A 23,619-nucleotide genomic window follows, 5' to 3' on the forward strand; every position below is an offset into this window, starting at 1 on the left:
AGAACTCTAACTCTACGCCTGGGACCTCATTCATAACTTTTTAACGGCTGTGTCACGCAAATTGGGTCAACATCTGTTTCTTGCTTTGTTCTTAGGAACAGGGCACCAATGAAAGGAGTGATTTCTGGGGTAGCGTTAAGTGTGGAGATGAAGCGATTGAAGCGGTGTTTGTGATGCCTGCCGTTTGGTGCGACGCAGACACGGTGAGGAGCGTGGTGAAACAGAGGAGTTAATGTCAGTCCTTTTGAGTTTTGAATCAGTCTCTACCCGACAAAGTCATGTTAGGATATATCAGTTATCCTTTTAGAGCTTTTGTGCCAAATCCACTGCGTTGTTTCAGGTGCAACACGTACAGTATCAGTCAAATGTTTGGACACACCTACTCATTCAAGGGTTTTTCTTATTATTTTTTTTACTATTTTCTACATTGTAGAATAATAGTGAAGACATCAAAACTATGAAATAACACATGGAATCATGTAGTAACCAAAAAAGTGTTAAACATATCAAATATATATTCAAATAGCCACCCTTTGCCTTGATGACAGCTTTGCACACTCTTGGCATTCTCTCAACCAGCTTCACCTGGAATGCTTTTCCAACAGTCTTGAAGGAGTTCCCACATATGCCTAGCACTTGTTGGCTGCTTTTCCTTCACTCTGCTGTCCGACTCATCCCAAACCATCTCAATTGGGTTGAGGTCGGGGGATTGTGGAGGCCAGGTCATCTGATGCAGCACTTACACAGCCTGGAGGTGTGTTGGGTCATTGTCTTGTTGAAAAACAAATGATAGTCCCACTAAGCCCAAACTAGATGGGATGGCGTATCGCTGCAGAATGTTGTGGTAGCCTTGCTGGTTAAGTGTGCCTTGAATTCGAAATAAATCAGACAGTGTCACCAGCAAAGCACCCCCACACCATAACACCACCTCCATGCTTTACGGTGGGAACTACACATGCAGAGATCATCCGTCCACCCACACTGCGTCTCACAAAGACATGGCGGTTGGAACCACAAATCTCAAATTTGGACTCCAGACCAAATGACAAATTTCCACCGGTCTAATTGCTCGTGTTTCTTGGCCTAAGCAGGTCTTAGTAAGGTTGACTTCTTAGCGTTCATAGCAATGGTTATCAACTCTACCGCAGAAATGGAACGTAAATCACAGACAATATATGTTGTGGTGGCAGCGGCAGAGATGTACAGTATTTGGGTATACAAGATTTTACTTCAGAAGATTTCCAGGGTGTATTGAGGGGTGGTGTCCCGTCCTCCCAGGCCGTTGGCATGTGCAGGAGCAGATAGGGTCAAAGTAGTGGAATGGGGTAGTGGGTTTTTAATGATAGTAGGTGGTGGTGTCTCAGGCTATATTTCACTTTCTTAGATGAACAGGACTAATCAAAATAATTTAATGTAGGTAGGCTGTGACTGGCCTCACACTCCAGTACAGTAGATGGCGATGTATGCACCTAAAAGTTGGATGCGATCCGCCAACCAAATCCCGAAGAAGAAGAACTTCAACCCTTGGCCTACAATGGTCGCGCCCTCGCGAAAATTGTATTAACATAATATAAAAATCCTCATCAAAATCCGTCTGTTTAAACTAGAGATATGTGTTTTTTTGGGCTGCGTATCAATCCACCACATCCGCCGATATCGCCCTTCCTCATCTGCGGGGAAAGGTGGCAGAGATAGAGCTGTGTTTGTCAGATCATGAGAGATCCCGAAATTCGGTCTTCTCATGAAAATGTAATTCCTTTGTCCCAATGGTTTACAAACTGTTATGACCCCTCTATTGAAAGCTGGGACTCTCGCGAACACGTTGGTGTTCTCTCTTTTGCTCTAGGACGCCCACAAGCCTCACAAGCCTCATCTGAAGGTCCTGGTACCAGTTTTAAAAATGTATGGAAGTATACAGTGCATTCGGAAAGTATTCAGACCCCTTTACTTTTTCCACATTTTGTTACCTCATGAATCTACACACAATACCCCATAATGACAAAGCACATTTATTTAAAAAAGTATTCAGAGCGTCGCTGCACAGAGCTATTTTCAGGGCTCTCCAGAGATGTTCGATCGGGTTCAAGTCCAGGCTCTGGCTGGGCCACTCAAGAACATTCAAAGACTTGTCCCGAAGCCACTCCTGCGTTGTCTTGTCTGTGTGCTTAGGGTTCTTGTGCTGTTGGAAGGTGAACCTTCACCCCAGTCTGAGGTCCTGAACGCTCTGGAGCAGGTTTTCATCAAGGATCTCTCTGTACTTTGCTCCATTAATCTTTCCCTCGATTCTGACTCGTCTCCTAGTCCCTGCTGCTGAAAAACATCCCCACAGCATGATGCTGCCACCACCATGCTTCACCATAGGGATGGTGCCAGGTTTCCTCCAGACGTGACACTTGGCATTCAGACCAAAGAGTTCAATCTAGGTTTCATGAGATCAGAAAATCTTGTTTCTCATGGTCTGAGAGTCATTTAGGTGCCTTTTGGCAAACTCCAAGCGGGCTGTCATGTGCCTTTTACTGAGGAGTGGCTGCCGTCTGGCCACTCTACCATAAAGGCCTGATTGGTGTAGTGCTGCAGAGATGGTTGTCCTTCTAGAAGGTTCTCCAATCTCCACAGAGGAACTCTGGAGCTCTGTCAGAGTGACCATCGGGTTCTTGGTCACCTCCCTGACCAAGGTCCTTCTCCCCCGATTGCTCAGTTTGGCTTGGCGGCCAGCTCTAGGAAGAGTCTTGGTGGTTCCAAACTTCTTCCATTTAAGAATGATGGAGGCCACTGTGGTCTTGGGGACCTTCAATGCTGCATATATTTTTTGGTACCCTTCCCCAGATCTGTGCCTCGACACAATCCTGTCTCGGAGCTCTACAGACAATTCCTTTGACCTCATGGCTTGGTTTTTGCTCTGACATGCACTGTCAACTGTGGGACCTTATATAGACAGGTGTGTACTTTTCCAAATCATGTCCAATCAATTGAATTTACCACAGGTGGACTCCAATCAAGTTGTAGAAACATCTCAAGGGTGATCAATGGAAACAGGATGCACCTGAGCTCAATTTTGAGTCTCATAGCAAAGGGTCTGAATACTTATGTAAATAATTCACGTTTTTTATTTATTTCTGTTTATATATCTTTACCTCGTTTTAAAAGACAAACAGGGAGGTAGTTTTAATAAAACGACATTTGTGAATGAAATATTTTACCATGAAGATCAAGTTATTATACATACATTCAGCTTTCCTGTCCTACGTTAGAAAACCCAAACCTGGTATTATTAAATGTTAAAGTTGGTATGAATAGATCCTTATATGTGATCCAGTACTGAAATGCATCCTAAAAAGTTTTAGTAGGCTGACGTGAGAAAAAATAGGTTCTGCCGTTTCAATATCTGAGTTACAAAACACACAATGGTTAAAATCTAAGTTACATCTCTGTCTTAAGAAATCATAACATGGGTGAATGTCATTCACTGTTTTGAGATTAACTTCTTTAGTTTTAGGTGATAAAGGAAAATAAAGGTATCTGGTTCTTATTCTGACTATAGAACATCTAGTGAAGCCTTGTAACATACAGTGCCTTCAGAAAGTACACTACATGGCCAAAAGTATGTGGACACCAGGTCGTCAAACATCTCATTCCAAAATCATGGGCATTAATATGGAGTTGGTCCCCCCTTTGCTGCTATAACAGCCTCCACTCTTCTGAGAAGGCTTTCCACTAGATGTTGGAACATTGCTGCGGGGACTTGCTTCCATTCAGCCACAAGCATTAGTAAGGTTGAAGACTTCTCTTCACTGGAATTAAGGGGCCTAGCCCGAACCATGAAAACAGCCCCAGACCATTATTCCTCCTCCACCAAACTTTACAGTTGGCACTATGCATTTGGGCAGGTAGAGTTCTCCTGGCATCCGCTAAACCTAGATTAGTCCGTCGGACTGCCAGATGGTGAAGCGTGATTTATCACTCCAGAGAACGTGTTTCCACTGCTCCAGAGTCCAATGGCGGTGAGCTTTACACCACTCCAGCCGACACTTGGCGTTGCGCATTGTGATCTTAGGCTTGTGTGCGTCTGCTCGGCCATGAAAACCAATTTTATGAAGCTCCCGACTAACAGTTCTTGTGCTGATGTTGCTTCCAGAGGCAGTTTGGAACAGCAGTGAGTGTTACAACAGAGCACAGACGATTTTTACGCCCAGTGCGCTTCAGCACTTGGTGGTCCCGTTCTTTGAGCTTGTGTGGCCTACTACTTCACGGCTGAGCCATTGTTGTCCTAGACGATTCCACTTCACAATAACAGCACTTATAGTTGACCGGGGCAGCTCTAGCAGGGCAGAAATGTGAGGAACTGACTTGTTGGAAAGGTGGCATCCTATGACACCTGGATTGTGCAACATTTGCTCATTATTCATTTCAAAATTCTTCAAGCTCTGTCAAATTGATTGTTGATCATTGCTAGACAACCATTTTCCGGTATTTCCATAGAGTTTTAAGTAGATTTATGTCAAAACTGTAACTCGGCCACTCAGGAACATTCACTGTCTTCTTGGTAAGCAACTCCAGTATAGATTTGGCCTTTTGTTTTAGGTTATCGTTCTGCTGAAAGGTGAATTCATCTCCCAGTGTCTGGTGGAAAGCAGACTGAACCAGGTTTCCGTTTCTTTTTTATCCTGAAAAACTCGCCAGTCCTTAACGATTACAAGCATACCCATAACATGATGCACCACTATGCTTGAAAATATGTAGAGTGGTACTCAGTAATGTGATGTATTGGATTTGCCATAAAACATAACACTTTTTTATTCAGGACAAAAAGTTCAGTGCATTGCCAAAAAATTGGCAGTACTACTTTAGTGCCTTGTTGCAGGATGCATGTTTTGGGATGTTTTTATTCTGTATGGGCTTGTTTCTTTTCACTCTGTCAATTAGGTTAGTATTGTGGAGTAACTACAATGTTGTTGATCCATCATCAGTTTTCTCCTATCACAGCCATTAAACTCTGTAACTATTTTAAAGGCACCTTTGGCCTCAGGGGGAAATACCTGAGCGGTTTCCTTCCTCTCCTGCAACGGAGTAAGGAAGGATGCCTGTATATTTGTAGTGACTGGGTGTATTTATACACCATCCAAAATGTAATTGCTTGTGGAATTGCCTTAACCACTGTAGTATTTATTGTGTCTATTGGTGCAAACAAGATCACATTTTTTTAATGAAATTGTTACACAATAAAATATTCCCATTATCATCCATTAAATGTTGAATAGGCCAGATACCTTTCTCCATCCACTCATTGTAAAATAATAATTTTCTCTTAATTAGGATGCATCTATTGTTTTAAATTGGAGTAGTATGCTGAGTGAAGTTATGTTTATATAATAGTTTCCAATAACGAAATGAAATGCATATAACTTAATGGACAGTTTAGAAATCTCAAAATCACATCTTAATAAAAAATCTATACCACCAAAACTCTTAATGATTTTAGAAGGAAAATCAAACCAAAAACGTTCACATTTTCAAATAAAATATTGTAACCATTTTAACTTGATGGTACCATTCATTGGATCAAAGTAAATTGTATTCAGACCACCTTCCTCAATAGATTTTACAATATCCCCTTTTTTGAAATAATGATGTTTATTTTTCCATATAAAGTTGAAATTGGCTTGGTTAATTTTTTTGATTAACTTGTCAGGGATAGCTAAGGAATAGGCTGAATAAGTTTGTCTTGATAGACTCTCCAGCTTAGTATGTAAAATATGTCCAAAAATGTATAATTCATTTTGTAGCAAACTATTGAGAATAGTTATAAATTATTCTGTATATTGGACTTTCCCCTAAACTTTAAATCCTTTATTACAATGTATAAATAGAGTCTGCTAAATGACGTAAATGTAATTTTACTTAACCTTTAACTGGTACGTTATGAACAGTAATCAGAAGGTGATCATGAATAGCCATTAATTCAAATTTTGTCATTTAAATGTAAACCAGAAGCTTTAAAAAAATATTATTATTATAATGTTTAGTACTGCTGGAATCTGTGCTGTGTTCTTGAGGAATAGACATTTAAAGGTTGGATGTTCGGACTAGCTTTTATAAGGAATTAATTAACAGTAATGCTGAGCTGGGACACCCTTATCGAATTCCTCTCTTCACTTTAAATCTTTGATGTTCCACGCGGAAGAGATACTGAACTATTTATACTATCATATAACATTCCAATCACCTTTTACACTTTTTTATCCAAAACCAACATATTCCAGTGTTTGTAACATCATTTGTAATCATATCAAAAGCTTTATAAAAATCACAAAATAAAATAAAACCATCATCATCAATCAGATGTCTGTAATAATAGGTCCAGGACAAGCCTAATGTTGATATGTGTATATACATGTCTTTAAGGAATCCAGATGAGCTATAGGTGTGGCCAACTTGCAAAGCTACCACGTGACTGAGGACGTTCCACGTACTTCCTGTATTGAAATGAGGTTGGACGACCAACGTATAACACCAATTCAACACTCCTCTCGGATTACTTTGTCAAATTCAGTAACATAACCATTTGTCTGCGGCAGCACTAGTGTAATATTAGCTGTTTGCATTGTCTGGATGTGTATGTAATTAAACGCCCAACAAGCCTTTTCATATTCGAAAATTTGGTCATTACCATCTCGCTTGGCCAGCCTGTCACGCCAAGGGGAGTCCTCCCATTGGGGGATTCCTCCCCTTGTGAAAAATGTTTTGCTAGCCAGCGAGTAACTAGCTAACTACACATCCGTTTGTGGTTGTGCGTGGTAATGTTTAGTATTGTATCCATCTCTTCACTATTATGGCTGTACGTTGGTTATGCAGGTAAGAATGAGGGCATGTAAGCTTATCAAATATTCCGTACAGTTTATTAGCTATCTAATTTCTTTCAAATGCATTTATTTACCTAGCTAGCGCCGTTTGGATTTCTACGACGTTAGCTAGTCTACATGCTAGCCTACATTTAGCTTGTACCTAAAAGGGAAAAAAATCAGTGACGATTTCATTAATATATATGTGGATTTATTGCAATTTGGCTGACGGTATGGTCTGTCAGTCATTGGACAGGTGACTGGGAGTCCCTTGTTGACCAGCAGTGCCCGTGCCCCTGGCCCAAGGAGGCTTCATTGTCCTCCAACATCTTGGGCCCCGTTCGAACTCTACAAAAAGTACTCTTTCCTTCCCCCTTCCTTTACTGATTTAGAATTTCTAAATGACTGGGCAAGTGAAAGCCATCTGGTGGAGCCCTTGTGTTCACCAGTGTCCAATCATGGCATCAGTGATTACTGAGGAAGGAAAGGTACACTTTAAAGGAATTCGAATGGGGACCTGTAACTTTTAAAGGTAGACTCAGCAATATGACATGTTGATACAAAGCGGGGCTACTTCTTGCTCACAACTACATTAACTTGTCCAATAAGAAAACAGATTTGGCTGTGTTGTACACTACTGAACACGACCCATGATAATGAACTGTTCTAAGGGGGGATTGAACCCCCAGGTGACTCAGATTGAGGTCTAATAATCAGGTAGATGATCCTTTGAGATAGGGACTCGAAGGTCACAGTTAGTGATGTAGCTGCAAAATAAATAGGTGGCTTAAGCTGATCGTGGTGCATTTACCCTCCAATGTACCACTGGTCATAGTGTTTACAAATATTACCATTGGCCAGGGTCACACCATCTCACATTCAGTAGGCAGCCAACAGAGAAGACACCCGGGACCTATTCAGGTTCAAAATGTTAGATATTGGCTAAATATGAAATTACACACCATAACGGGGGTCGCGTTAACGCAGAATTCTGCATTTTTCACGTAGAAAGAAAAAGGATTATCTTGCTGTGTTTTGTAAACGCATATCTAACATTTTTTCTTATTGTAATCAGACTAATTTTGTGCTTCAGTTGCATTTCTCCACTCGAATGAGAATTCACAAACGGGATGTGTAGCTACTTTTCTCCGGTACTTTTCTATTTTCTCCGGTAAAATGCAAGATTAACTTAAAGCTAAACATTAGGAATGTAACAGCTGGCTACTGTCAAAGTTGCGTCAATTCAAATCTGGTATTAGGAACAAAAGAGGTCAACACGACTTCTAAGATATACTAGTATTTTAATTAATGTAAAACCTTCAATGGTAAATATGATGTTTCGTATATACGGGCTCCTTGAAATACCTCGCAGGGCACTTCAGAGAACTAAATCCATTGTTACAGGTTCTTCCTCAAATACTCTGACAGAGAGAGAGTTTCCCACCTCTCTGCTGGCCAATCAGAGTAGACGCTGAGCGTGGTTTAGACTTACTCAGCCAATCCGTTGGCGCACGGGCTAGTCCCAGCCCCTTAGCGCATCCCGGTTGCCAGGCATAAGTTTATCATAACAACCTGTCATGGTGAGAAGAGCCAGCTCCCCTAGACACCATTCCTACGTCCAAGGAAGGTTCACAGATCACAAAGAACCAGTATAGTCTAGTATTTGGAGACACAAATTATTATCTTATCTTAACCCCTAAAACAGCTCTTCACATCAATCACAGCTTGCCAGGTGACACAACCTACATCAGCCCAGTCTAGAATGCATTCTTTCTAAGTTAGTCATCCCATCAATTAGGAGAATAATAAATCCCCCATACTACATTCTTTCTAAGATCCTGGTTCGAATCCAGGCTCTGTCGTAGCCGGCCGTGACCGGGAGACCCATGGGGCGGCGCACAATTGGCCCAGCGTCGTCCAGGGTAGGGAAGGGAATGGCCGGCAGTGATGTAGCTCAGTTGGTAGAGCATGGCGTTTGCAACGCCAGGGTTGTGGGTTCGTTTCCCACGGGGGGCCAGTATAAAACAAAGAAAAAATAATAATAATTAATGTATGCACTCACTAACTGTAAGTCGCTCTGGATAAGAGCGTCTGCTAAATTACAAAAATGTAAATGTAATAAACATAAGAAATATGATGGCCATGTATCGTTTTTACAAAAAAAGACCTTGCTTTTTCGTTGTAGGCTAAGCTCATTTGTGTGGCTGCTAGACAAATAGCGTTGCACTTCAGTTGTCATCTGATCAAAATTAAGTTGTTTTCTGTTGAATGTGTTGCACTAATGCAGTGGTCGACTGGTCGATCTCCAAGGCATTTCTAGTTGATCGCCAAACATTTCTGTAAAAACCCCAAAGATAAAGCCTTGCGTTCCTATTTTTATTTATTCCTCTCGCGCTGTTGTTGGTAGGTGCATCCGATTCCGCTGCCCTGCACACTGGGTAGGCGAAGTGTTCCCATTTTGAACCATTTCATGTGTCTGAACGTACAAACTCTGCCTTCCAGGAGAACAAATCAAATGCACTATAGGATTACAGCTGGCCAATCGGATGGCTCAGGCTGGCTGCAACCTGGTCTCAGAGCATTTTGTATTATTCTGTATGTACATTTGAGACACTCCAGTTAGTATGTTATGTTTAGTTTGGTTTGTATTCATTTGTGGATGTCCATCACCCATTTCGTATGATATGTTACGAATTCTAGCTAGGTAGCTAACATTAGTTTGCTGGCTAACATTAGCTAGGCTAGGGGTTACGATTAGAGTTAAGGTTAGGAGTTAGGTTAAAGGGCTAGGGGAAGGGTTCGCTAACATGGTAAGTAGTTGCAAAGTAGCTAAAAAGTAGTAAGTAGTTGAAAAGTTGCTAAAATGCTCAAGTTGTCCGTGATAAGATTGGAACTTGCAACCTGTCTTATGTAACCATACCAAACGTAACATATCATACTAATTACTATGTTACATCTAGTTTATGAGACCAGGCTGCAGATCCATGTCTGCAGTAATGTAGCAGGCGTAAAATAAAGCTAAAGTAAAGTTGATACTGTGAGATATCAAAACGTTTAAAACCATGACTTGAGAGACTGTCAACGGATACAGCAAAGAGCTGCTGTTTTTATGAGTGAGTTCATGTTTTAGTTTTTACTCAGCACTGTCAACACTTATAAGCCATAAAATGTGTGTTTTCCTATCTTCCACTTGCACTACAACCCGCACTGCAGCTGTAATGAATGAGTAGGAAAGTGTATCGATAGGCTTGCGTTGTTATTATTAGCGCCATGGGTCTTTTTTTATTTTTTATTTATAGGAATATTTCACTTTCTCTGTTCACAGGAGTAACAGCATGAATTTGTGGATGAGGCAGAAATAATGCGGTGCGACTCGAGTCTCGCTATCAGCTGGAAGACATTGTCTCTATTTGGTCAATGTCAGCGAAGGAAAGGGAGAGTGGAGGGACATTGAGAGGCGAACCCTCAGTCTGCTGCTCTCTTCCTCCGCTGAGACTGACCATCAGATGCACCATCAGCCCAGTAAAATAAAATATGCGGCGATAATGTATTGGGCCTATAGCCTACTGCACAAACCTCGTTGGTACAGTACTGTTTTTAATAGGTTAATGTTGCATAGGCTTAAGTTTTTTAAGTAATGTTAAAAAAAGAAAAGAAAAGAGCGGTAGACATCGGCTTGTATTTTGACTCCGTGATCTTGACTCAGAAAAGGTTGGTGACCACTGCATTAATGTATTTTATGTGAAGGAAAACTATAGTTGCACGCGCCTGATAACTATATTGATGAGAGAGAAAAAAACACACTGACTTTCAATATAAAACACAGGTGAAAGGGTTTAAAATGCAAATGTTTTGATGGTCGGCGTTTTGAAAATGCAGATTTCTGAACTCTAACGCGACCCCTGCATAAGTCGGGGACCCAGGTTATCGATTTATTCAGTGGCCACCCATCCTCCACAGTCCCCACGATGTGTTCCACACCGTTGCCAGTTGTTGGTTATGAATCATGGCCAGATGTCCAGATTGTACATGTCATGGCTGACCATCAGGCAATTATTTTTGTCTGTTCTAGGGCTATACACTTCTATCTGAATATTCTGTAACGTTATATTCTCATGAATTTAAGCCCCTGAACTAATCAATTTTGTGTACAGGCAGTCTTATCCCCCAAATCCTCTTCATGGATATGGAAGTTGGCAATGCATGATACAGTTGTGAAAATGTAATCTATGTCGTAGTGGTATTCCAGCAGCACCAGTTGGGCTCAACTTGCCAGATGCCAAGTAGAGATCTTATTTTATAGCTCAATGGTAGAGATGCCAAGTGCTTGACATATCCCATGTAAATAGAATGTATTTTTAATTGTATTTAATACTGATTACAAGTTACAACATATCATGTTGACAATAGCATACTATCTCCTGCTCCTGCTAAAATCTGGCCACGATCCCATTTTACAGTCCACTGAAGACTAGTTTATGACGCGCGTGAACAAACCCTCTGAATTGGTGCTTGGGAGGGGCGACACTGCACGCAGTGCTTAATGCTGTACGACAGTACGGTACCGAGGTGAATCAGCCATTGAAAACAAAATAGCCGACATAGCTACATAAAGAGAAACTATATTAATTTGGATTACACACTACAGCGCGTATGATCATAGTTGGCTAGCTGATGGAAACTGACATTTTTAGAAATGTGCGCAAATGTCTTTGGCGCTTTGAAAAGGTGAGACATTTCATGCGCAGCTGGGAAGGTAGTGAGACATTGCTGGCGTTTGTTACATTGACACAGCAACCTAGCAACTGGCAGATTGAAATGCATTTTGTTTGAGAGATAGACTTGCAGTGCTTCCCCTATGTGGCGGTATGTGAAAGTTGGTGCATGCTTTCTTTGCGGTGACAAGTTGTGTTCAATGCTATTCCTATCCACATTTGATGGGCAAGTAAATGATTAGAGCGGCTGCTTACGATGACAATGCTTATAGCCCTCTGTAGGTATGTAGAACTATTATGTATGAACAGTATTTCTTTGCTCAGTGGGTTGCTACATTTGAAGAGGGACTGTTCTAGAACGCTAATTGGAGAATGGGGTCTCTCAAACAATAAGCATCATGCATGGAGCATCACCTTACACTATGTTAATAAATTATAGACTACAGGTATCAAGGTATTGATGACCTTGGATAAATGCACTATGTAAAGTCAAGTTGGTAGCCCTCAGGAGACCTCAGGTTTGATCTGTTCATTCTGATCGGGTTCTGTGTCTGGCAATTTGTGTCCAGAAAAGGGGCGTTCGCTGGTGGCATCCTGGTTTCCGAGCCCTCTCCAAAACCAGGATGCCATAACAATGTCTGTCTCCTCCCTACACATCTGGGAGGCCATTTGGGTTTTATTTAGGCTCCTTGCTCATCCTAAACTGAGAGCAAAATTAAATGTAGGCAGTTTTATTCAAGGTACCAAGCATAAACAATGTTTTTGGTGGTTGTGTAATCAAAAAATAGAATTTTGTTATGAAAGTCTACTTGTGGATTCGGCCCATGGTCGTCACCATACTTTTAGGTAGGAGTACAATAGCAGCACAGTATTGTCTGAGATGGTATTTCTTACTACTGTGTCTGGTTATATTAAAGGCCCAATGCAGCTATTTCTGGGTAACAATTAAGTACCTCACTGTAATGTATTTCCATTAAAGTGGGCAAAAGTAGCTTTTGAGCAGAACTGTTTCTCAAACAAGAATTTAGCTAGGACTGACTGGGAGTGGTCTGAGTGGGGAGGGGAAAACCAAAAACGATTGGTTATTGGCAGAGCGGTTGGGAACCCTCTTTTTTATTGGTCTATTAAAGGCCTAATGCAGCTGTTTTTATATCAATGTCAAATTATTTCTGGGTAACAATTAAGTACTTTACTGTAATAGTTTTCCATTTAAAATGGACAAAAATTCCCGGATGTCACCAGGCAAGCCGAGACTCCCGCCCATGCAAACAGGCTGATTAGAAGGTTCTGTGTAGATTGTATTTTCAACCAGCAACTATCAGGAAATAACACTGATTAAATTGTTTCACACTTTTACAGTGTTAGTTTCATCAGCTGTTGTACAATATGACATAAAACACATGAAAAACTGAATTTTGACTGCACTGGGCCTTTAATTCCAAAGACAAGTAGCTTAGTGGCTTAGTCTCTGATTCTCTCCCCTGAGGCCTGTTATCTTTCATTTTTCTGTTAACCCTCAGTTATAGGCTACCTGTAGTCCTTTCTGACATATGTGTGTGAATAGGATAATACTATAGCCCCTAGGCCTAAATTGGCTCAACTTACTTTTTCCAATGGCTCTCCTTAGGCAACACTAAAGATAGGTTTAGGCTTTTAATTTGGGTTTATTATCTGAATGGTATTGCAATTGGGACTGTCTGAATATGGTTTAAATGGACCCTAGTAATCCCATAATGACTGCCCAATCGGCACTCTTTCTTACCATAATCCCCTTTGGGAAACCCCCTATCATATGGTCATAACAGTGACACACTGGGTGTGTTTGTAAATTCACTCTGGAGTGCCTGAGTTCAGATTGTCCATTTGTAAATTCAGAGCGTTTCGCTCTCTGACCGTTCAGAGGGCACACTGGACACTCTGGCCGAGGAGTAGGGTTGATCCGAGCGTTCTGACCTCACAACGGCACTTAAGCATCCAAGCTAACTTGCTAGCTACCTTCAGACACAAATAAGAGAACATCTCACTCTGACCATGTTACTCGCCCTGGCAGAGTTGGTTAGGCTGTGTTCATGTTGTCTAGAGCGTTGGTGACTAACTGTGCTGCTGGCAACGATTTAATAAAGTTTTTTTTGCTGACGTTTACTGACCCCGGTCATATTCAACGGGTGTTGTGCGTTCGTAAATTAATAAGTTATTCTACGCTCTGGCACACTAAGACAAGAGTGCTCTGAAATTGGAGTAGATAGCCAAAGTGAATTTACAAACGCACTCACTGTCTCTTTAAGAATGCGGAGAATGACCTGTCTATTGTGACATCACAGACACATCACTGTGGAACAGCAGCAGCAGAATATTTTGAGAGCCTCCCAATCTGCTGTGTCTGGAGCCTGGAAGCCGATGGCGCAGAAATTAGGCTACTGGTGTGTTCTCTTACTGGAGCCAGCTTGAAATTATTCATTGAGTTTTCCCTCTGGAGTTTTTGTAAGTAGTGATGTTGACTATTTGATACAATTAGGCCAACAGTCATCTTTGAGTGAGAAAATTAATTATGTGGGTGCCATTTTTTGTCAGGTCAAACGTTCTCTGAAGAATGTAACTCAATTATGGTTATTTCTGACCTGGGGTGTAAGACAGCTTTGTTGTTGATGCAGTAATTAGACTTAGTTCAGTGGTGTTCATTAGACAGCCTTGGACATTAGCTGAAATAGTAGCCGGCACTGAGTCTAGAGCTGTAGCCTACTTTCAGTAATGAGTTGAATGATTGTCATGCTAGTGTTATCATTGAAAGTTGAATTAATGTATTGCCTGTTTTTAGGACATGCCTGCATGGTTCTTGTTGGTTAAGCGGTCACTAACAAATTGGGATTGTACACTTAACTTCCAGTAGCTCATTGTTCATTTGAGGAATAAGTGGACAAAGGCTGCTTGTTCAAGCTTGTTTTTATTTTGTAAATAGTGAAACATTAAAGTTATCCTTTTTAGATCAAACTATACTAAATATATTCACGTCACCAAATAATTGATTAAAACGCACTGTTTTGCAATGAGGGTCTACAATAGCCTCAACAGCACTCGGTAGGGTAGCATCATGGTGTAGCCGGAGGGAGGGTTCTCCTCACCCTGGTAGACAGACCAGCATTTCACACAGACACTACTCATGGATTGGAATGTTGTCTTATCACCAAGCCATCGTAAATCAACTGTCAGTGTTAAGCCTCAGAGGCTCCTCTCGGAAGAACAGACATTATTAAAGTACTAATATAGGTATATATTCTAATATAAAAGTAATGTGATTAACATAATGTAATTCTACTACACTGTACTACATGATTGTAGTGGGTTTACTAATGCGTTAGTTCTAGTAGCTATGTTGACTATGACGTTAGCTAATATGGTGACAACGATGTAGGCTGTGTGTAGCAGTTATGATATGAAGGTTTGGCTTGGAAAGTTTTTTTCACCTGGTCACAGACAGCTAATGTTTTGTGCACTGAAGTCCACAAGTGAAGGTAAAAGGTGAGAGGAGGCGAGCGTGTAGATGTGTGAAGGAATTATACAACGGTCAAAGGGATTATGCTGTTTGTATATGGCTGCTATGAAAGTGAACTGTGTTTGCGTGTGATCAGGGGTGTATTCATTCCGCCGATTCTGTTGAAAAACGTTTCTTAAACGGAACGAAACGGGGATAAACATAGCTGAATCTGTCCAATAGAAACACTCGTTTGCAACTGTTGGACTAATGATTACACCCTAGATCAGCTACAGTGGGGAAAAAAAGTATTTAGTCAGCCACCAATTGTGCAAGTTCTCCCACTTAAAAAGATGAGAGAGGCCTGTAATTTTCATCATAGGTACACGTCAACTATGACAGACAAATTGAGGAAAAAAAATCCAGAAAATCCCATTGTAGGATTTTTAATGAATTTATTTGCAAATTATGGTGGAAAACAAGTATTTGGTCACCTACAAACAAGCAAGATTTCTGGCTCTCACAGACCTGTAACTTCTTCTTTCAGAGGCTCCTCTGTCCTCCACTCGTTACCTGTATTAATGGCACCTGTTTGAACTTGTTATCAGTATAAAATACACCTGTCCACAACCTCAAAAAGTCACACTCCAAACTTCACAATGGCCAAGACCAAAGAGCTGTCAAAGGACACCAAAAACAAAATTGTAGACCTGCACCAGGCTGGGAAGACTGAATCTGCAATAGGTAAGCAGCTTGGTTTGAAGAAATCAACTGTGGGAGCAATTATTAGGAAATGGAAGACATACAAGACCACTGATAATCTCCCTCGATCTGGGGCTCCACGCAAGATCTCACCCCGTGGGGTCAAAATGATCACAAGAACGGTGAGCAAAAATCCCAGAACCACAGGGGGGACCTAGTGAATGACCTGCAGAGAGCTGGGACCAAAGTAACAAAGCCAACCATCAGTAACACACTACGCCGCCAGGGACTCAAATCCTGCAGTGCGAGACGTGTCCCCCTGCTTAAGCCAGTACATGTCCAGGCCCGTCTGAAGTGCATTTGGATGATCCAGAAGAGGATTGGGAGAATGTCATATGGTCAGATGAAACCAAAATATAACTTTTTGGTAAAAACTCAACTCGTCATGTTTGGAGGACATAGAATGCTGAGTTGCATCCAAAGAACACCATACCTACTGTGAAGCATGGGGTTGGAAACATCATGCTTTGGGGCTGTTTTTCTGCAAAGGGACCAGGACGACTGATCCGTGTAAAGGAAAGAATGAATGGGGCCATGTATCGTGAGATTTTGAGTGAAACCCTCCTTCCATCAGCAAGGGCATTGAAGATGAAACGTGGCTGGGTCTTTCAGCATGACAATGATCCCAAACACACCGCCCGGGCAACGAAGGAGTGGCTTCGTAAGAAGCATTTCAAGGTCCTGGAGTGGCCTAGCCAGTCTCCAGATCTCAACCCCATAGAAAATCTTTGGAGGGAGTTGAAAGTCTGTGTTGCCCAGCGACAGCCCCAAAACATCACTGCTCTAGAGGAGATCTGCATGGAGGAATGGGCCAAAATACCAGCAACAGTGTGTGAAAACCTTGTGAAGACTTACAGAAAACGTTTGACCTGTGTCATTGCCAACAAAGGGTATATAACAAAGTATTGAGAAACTTTTGTTATTGACCAAATACTTATTTTCCACCATCATATGCCAATAAATTAATAAAAAATCCTACAATGTGATTTTCTGGATTTTTTTTTCTCATTTTGTCTGTCATAGTTGACGTGTACCTATGATGAAAATTACAGGCCTCTCTCATCTTTTTAAGTGGGAGAAATTGCACAATTGGTGGCTGACTAAATACTTTTTTTCCCCACTGTAGATGCAGGCAATAGTGTGCAAAGCGGAATTTAATGTGTCAATGTCTGTCACCTTGATTACTCAAATTTCTCTCAACTTATGCACCTATGTTGTAAACTTTCAATCATAGGCTAGGTTGTAGCAACCTCGTGATGGGTATAGGGAAAATTTGAGTATCATGTAGTAGCCTAAACCTATCGATGTTACATTGAGCTGGGTGAATTGAATATGAATGACAGACATCCAATATGCTGTAATAGAAATAAGGCCATGCTCATACAAAGAAATGTGCGTCCTCCCTCATCTTAAACAGCACCGACCGCCACTGCCTTAGGTCAACATTACATAATGGAAACAAGGACACCTGGCCTAACATATGGAATTGGACAAGCCTCATACTGAAGCTTTGTTTTTTTCTTCACGTTTTCCTATTTTAAGGTTGAACAATTAAAATATACACTACCGTTCAAAAGTTTGGGGTCACTTAGAAATGTCCTTGTTTTCGAAATAAAAGCAACTTTTTTGTCCATTAAAATAACATCAAATTGATCAGAAATACAGTGTAGACATTGTTAATGTTGTAAATGGCTATTGTAGCTGGAAAATGCTGATTTTTTTCATGGAATATCTACATAGGCGTACAGAGGCCCATTATCAGCAAACATCAGTCCTGTGTTCCAATGGCACGTTGTTTGCTAATCCAAGTTTATCATTTTAAAAGGCAAATTGATCATTAGAAAACCCTTTTGCAATTATGTTAGCACAGCTGAAAACTGTTGTGCTGATTAAAGAAGCAATAAAACTGGCCTTCTTGAGACTAGTTGAGTATCTGGAGCATCAGCAATTGTGGGTTCGATTACAGGCTCAAAATGGACAGAAACAAAGAACTTTCTTCTGAAACTCGTCAGTCTATTCTTGTTCTGAGAAATGAAGGCTATTCCATGCAAGAAATTGCCAAGAAACTGAAGATCTCGTGCAACGCTGTGTACTACTCCCTTCACAGAACAGCGCAAACTGGCTCTAACCACAACAGAAAGAGGAGTGAAAGGCCCCGGTGCACAACTGAGCAAGAGGACAAATACATTAGAGTGTCTAGTTTGAGAAACAGATGCCTCACAGGTCCTCAACTGGCAGCTTCATTAAATTTACATTTTACATTTTAGTCATTTAGCAGACGCTCTTATCCAGAGCTATTTACAGTTAGTGCATACATTATTTGATCGAACCCACAACCCTGGCGTTGCAAACGCCATGCTCTACCAACTGAGCTACATCCCCTGCCGGCCATTCCCTACCCTGGACGACGCTGGGCCAATTGTGCGCGCCGCCCCATGGGTCTCCCGGTCGCGGCCGGCTATGACAGAGCCTGGATTCGAACCAGGATCTCTAGTGGCACAGCTAGCACTGCGATGCAGTGCCTTAGACCACTGCGCCACTCAGGAGTAATAGTACCCGCAAAACACCAGTCTCAACGTCAACAGTGAAGAGGTGACTCCGGGATGCTGACCTAGGCAGAGTTGCAAAGGAAAAGTCATATCTCAGGCTGGCCAATAAAAATAAAATATGTTTCAGAAGTAAGTTCTTTGTTTCTGGCCATTTTGAGCCTATAATCGAACCCACAATTACTGATGCTCCAGAAAGCCAGTTGTATTGCTTCTTTAATCAGCACAACAGTTTTCAGCTGTGCTAACATAATTGCAAAAGGGTTTTCTAATGATCAATTAGCCTTTTAAAATGATAAACTTGGATTAGCCATTGGAACACAGGACTGATGGTTGCTGATAATGGGCCTCTGTACGCCTATGTAGATATACCATTAAAAATCAGCCGTTTCCAGCTACAATAGCCATTTACAACATTAACAATGTCTACACTATATTTCTGATCAATTTGATGTTATTTTAATGGACAAAAGTGGACATTTCTAAGTGACCCCAAACTTTTGAACGGTTGTGTATATTTTAATTGTTCAACCTTAAAATAGGAAAACGTGAAGAAAAAAACAAAGCTTCAGTATGAGGCTTGTCCAATTCCATATGTTAGGCCAGGTGTCCTTGTTTCCATTATGTAATGTTGACCTAAGGCAGTGGCGGTCGGTGCTGTTTAAGATGAGGGAGGACGCACATTTTTTTTGTATGAGCATGGCCTTATTTCTATTACAGCATATTGGATGTCTGTCATTCATAAGTTTGGACACACCTACTCATTCAAAAAAAAAAAAAAAGTGTACTATTTGTTCTACAGTAACCAAAAAAGTGTTAAACAAATCAAAATATATAGTATATTTTAGATTCTTCAAAGTAGCCACCCTTTGCCTTGATGACAGCTTTGCACATTCTTGGCATTCTCTCAACCAGCTTCAGCTGGAATGCTTTTCCAACAGTCATGAAGGAGTTCCCACATATGCTGAGCACTTGTTGGCTGCTTTTCCTTCTCTCTGCGGTCCAACTCAACCCACACCATCTCAATTGGGTTTAGGTCGGGTGATTTGTGGAGGCCAGGTCATCTGATGCAGCACTCCATCACTCTCCTTTTTGGTCAAATAGCCCTTACGTTGCCTGGAGATGTGTTGGGTCATTTTCCTGTGGAAAAACAAATGATAGTCCCACTAAGCGCAAACCAGATGGGATGGCGTATCGCTGTGGTAAACATGCAGGTTAAGTGTGCCTTGAATTCTAAATAAATCACAGACAGTGTCACCAGCAAAGCACCATCACACCGGATGCGGAGATCATCCGTTCATCTAGTCTGCGTCTCACAGAGACATGGCGGTTGGAACCAGAAATCTCTATTTTGAACTCATCAGACGAAAGGACAGATTTCCTCTGGTCTAGTGTCAATTGCTCGTGTTTCTTGGCCCAAGCAAGTCTCTTCTTCTAATTGGTGTCCTTTAGTAGTGGTTTCTTTGCAGCAATTCGACCATGAAGGCCTGATTCACGCAGTCTCCTCTGAACAGTTGATGTTGAGATGTGTCTGTTACTTGAACTCTGAAGCATTTATTTTGGCTGCAATCTGAGGTGCAGTTAACGCGAATGAATTTATCTAGGTAACTCTGGGTTTTCCTTTCCTGTGGTGGTCCTCATGAGAGCCAGTTTCATCATAGCGCTTGATGGTTTTTGCGACTGCACCTGAAGAAACTTTCAAAGTTCTTGAAATTTTCCGGATTGACTGACCTTCATGTCTTAAAGTAATGATGGACTTGTGGTTTCTCTTTGCTTATTTGAGCTGCTCTTGCCAAAAAATATTTTGTATACCATCCCTACCTTGTAACAACACAACTAATTGGCGCCAATGCATTAAGAAGGAAAGAAATTCCACAAATTAACTTTTAACAAGGCACACCTGTTAATTGAAATGCATTCCTCATGAAGTTGGTTGAGAGAATGCCAAGAATGTGCAAAGCTGTCATCAAGGCAGTGTGGCTACTTTGAAGAATCTCAGATATAAAATATTTTGATTTGTTTAACACTTATTTGGTTACTACATGATTCCATATGTGTTATTTCATAGTTTTGATGTTGTCACTATTATTCTACAATGTAGAAAATAGTAAAAAGAAAAGAAAAACCCTGGATTGAGTAGGTATGTCCAAACTTTTGACTGGTACTGTATATTGAGCTGTGCCTTATTTGCAGCCTGTTTGGTAAGCCCTTTGATGGTGGGAAGAGGATGGACCATGGCAGCCAGCAGCAGCAGCAGCACCCAGCCATGATACGGCTCTGTGATGTCCAGCGGGAGGTCCAGTCTCTGGGCCCTCAGGTGTGCACCTTCAGCGGGCTAAAGATCGAGCGGGAGTACCGGCGGCTGGAGCGCGAGCTGACCCGGCTGCTCCTGGAGGTGGACCAGGTGGACACGGAGGGCAGGGCAGACTTACAGGGGGCACGCAAGCGAGCAGCCCAGGAGGTAGAGGGGCTGCTGCGCTACCTGGAGGAGAACGCCACCCACCCGTCCCGCCTGGCCATTGAGGAGCTGAGCAGGGAGGCCCAGAGGCTGGTGGAGCAGGGTGTGGTGGAGCCTCAGCGGGCCGGGGGCACAGCAGAGATCAGTGATGAGCTGGTGGACGCCGTGCAGGAGCTGATACTGAGGCTCACCCAGGTGAAAACAGGAGGGAGGGTGCCCCTCCGCAAGGCTCGCTACCGGGCCCTGACACGACTGTGTGCCGTGCAGGACGTGATCGAGGGGCGCACGCGCCAGCAGACTCTGCCCCTGTCAGAAGACACGCACACGGCCGTGCAGAGGATCAACCAGGTGATGGTGCAGGTGAGTGGGGCACGCAGCCAGCTGGTGGCCCTGCTGATGGGGCTGAGTGGGAGGGATAGCTGTGCCCACCTCTCCCGCGTGCTCACTGAGCTCCTGGTGGAGCTGGACGCCCTGGACGTGTCGGGGAACGCAGCGGTCAGAAACTACCGCAAACAGGTGGTGGAGGAGATCAACGGCCTGCTCAAACACCTGGACCTGGAGGGAGAGGGAGACGACACACGCAGGTACTCAGCTTTACTAGAATTACAAATGCTCTGGAGTAATAGTAGAGAAAGGAAATACAGTATGTGTGTGTATACATGCTTTCAGATACAACTTGGCTCAAAAATGTGATTGTGTTGTATATATCTTTCCTCAGGTATGACTTGGGGCAGAATGACTCTATCCGTCAGATTGAAGCGGTGCGGGGTCGGGTGGGCCAGCTGCAGGGGGAGGTCCTGCGACACTGTGGGGTGGGCGACCTCTTCAGGCCCAAGCCTGAGCTCCAGAGTCTCCTCACACACCTGGACCAGGTAGACACGGCCCGTAACCCCTGTATCCGTGAAGCCCGGCGGCGTGCCGTGCTGGAGGTCCAGGCTGTCATCACCTTCCTGGACCTCCGTGAGGCCCTGATCTGCCGCCAGCCCAGCCCCAACGAGCCCTCACAACACAGGGCTGTGTGGATGGTCCTGGGCAGCCTGTCAGACCTCCAGGCCCAGGTACTCTGCTTCAATGGCAAGCGGGCCGACAAGAGCTACATGCTGCTGGAGGAGCTTCTGACCAAACAGCTGCTGGCTCTGGACGCAGTTGACCCACAGGGCGACGAGATGACTAAGGTGTCCCGCAAGCAAGCAGTCAAGTTTGCCCAGAACATCCTCAGCTATCTGGACATGAAGACAGATGAGTGGGAATACTGATCCACTGGAAAAGACTGGACATAGCTGAAGTATGCGTAGGATGCCCTATGAAATTGTATATAAACTGGTGCATCATCGTTCAAAGAGAGTTGGGGTCTGTAAATATTGTCTAAATCCCAGAATGCACTGCAGCAGCGCTTTTGTCTCTTTGTCATTGTTGCTGGCCTGTGGGGGGGGAAACAACCCAATAACATTTTTGTGAAATACAGTGGGGGAAAAAAGTATTTAGTCAGCCATCAATTGTACAAGTTCTCCCACTTAAAAAGATGAGAGAGGCCTTTAATTTTCATCATAGGTACACGTCAACTATGACAGACAAAATGAGAAAAATAAATCCAGAAAATCACATTGTAGGATGTTTTATGAATTTATTTGCAGATTATGGTGGAAAATAAGTATTTGGTCAATAACAAAAGTTTCTCAATACTTTGTTATATACCCTTTGTTGGCAATGACACAGGTCAAACTTTTTCTGTAAGTCTTCACAAGGTTTTCACACACTGTTGCTGGTATTTTGGCCCATTCCTCCATGCAGATCTCCTCTAGAGCAGTGATGTTTTGGGGCTGTCGCTGGGCAACACAGACTTTCAACTCCCTCCAAAGATTTTCTATGGGGTTGAGATCTGGAGACTGGCTAGGCCACTCCAGGACCTTGAAATGCTTCTTACGAAGCCACTCCTTCGTTGCCCGGGCGGTGTGTTTGGGATCGTTGTCATGCTGAAAGACCCAGCCACGTTTCATCTTCAATGCCCTTGCTGATGGAAGGAGGTTTTCACTCAAAATCTCACGATACATGGCCCCATTCATTCTTTCCTTTACACGGATCAGTCGTCCTGGTCCCTTTGCAGAAAAACAGCCCCAAAGCATGATGTTTCCACCCCCATGCTTCACAGTAGGTATGGTGTTCTTTGGATGCAACTCAGCATTCTTTGTCCTCCAAACACGACGAGTTGAGTTTTTACCAAAAAGTTATATTTTGGTTTCATCTGACCATATGACATTCTCCCAATGCTCTTCTGGATCATCCAAATGCACTCTAGCAAACTTCAGACGGGCCTGGACATGTACTGGCTTAAGCAGGGGGACACGTCTGGCACTGCAGGATTTGAGTCCCTGGCGACGTAGTGTGTTACTGATGGTAGGCTTTGTTACTTTGGTCCCAGCTCTCTGCAGGTCATTCACTAGGTCCCCCCGTGTGGTTCTGGGATTTTTGCTCACGGTTCTTGTGATCATTTTGACCCCACGGGGTGAGATCTTGCGTGGAGCCCCAGATCGAGGGAGATTATCAGTGGTCTTGTATGTCTTCCATTTCCTAATAATTGCTCCCACAGTTGATTTCTTCAAACCAAGCTGCTTACCTATTGCAGATTCAGTCTTCCCAGCCTGGTGCAGGTCTACAATTTTGTTTCTGGTGTCCTTTGACAGCTCTTTGGTCTTGGCCATAGTGTAGTTTGGAGTGTGACTGTTTGAGGTTGTGGACAGGTGTCTTTTATACTGATAACAAGTTCAAACAGGTGCCATTAATACAGGTAACGAGTGGAGGACAGAGGAGCCTCTTAAAGAAGAAGTTACAG

General features: G+C 42.7%; 1 protein-coding gene across 2 annotated transcripts; it reads left to right on the top strand.

The window, feature by feature from the left end:
- The first annotated feature begins 61 nt into the window (after window positions 1–61).
- Window positions 62–22,487, top strand: LOC311102342 (BAG family molecular chaperone regulator 5-like). 2 transcript variants are annotated; one of them, XM_084143653.1, is made up of 3 exons: window positions 62–203; window positions 20,525–21,373; window positions 21,508–22,487. In XM_084143653.1, exons 2-3 carry the CDS (start codon window positions 20,559–20,561, stop codon window positions 22,043–22,045), a joined length of 1,353 nt encoding a protein of 450 aa, XP_083999779.1. In that variant the 5' UTR covers window positions 62–203; window positions 20,525–20,558; the 3' UTR covers window positions 22,046–22,487. The 2 variants fall into 2 exon arrangements, with proteins under 2 accessions (XP_083999779.1, XP_083999778.1); XM_084143652.1 differs by lacking the exon at window positions 62–203 and adding an exon at window positions 6,763–6,852.
- Window positions 22,488–23,619: the final 1,132 nt, after the last annotated feature.

This window comes from Coregonus lavaretus, assembly GCF_964263955.1.
Source record: "Coregonus lavaretus genome assembly, chromosome: 27".
Lineage (NCBI taxonomy): Eukaryota > Metazoa > Chordata > Actinopteri > Salmoniformes > Salmonidae > Coregonus > Coregonus lavaretus.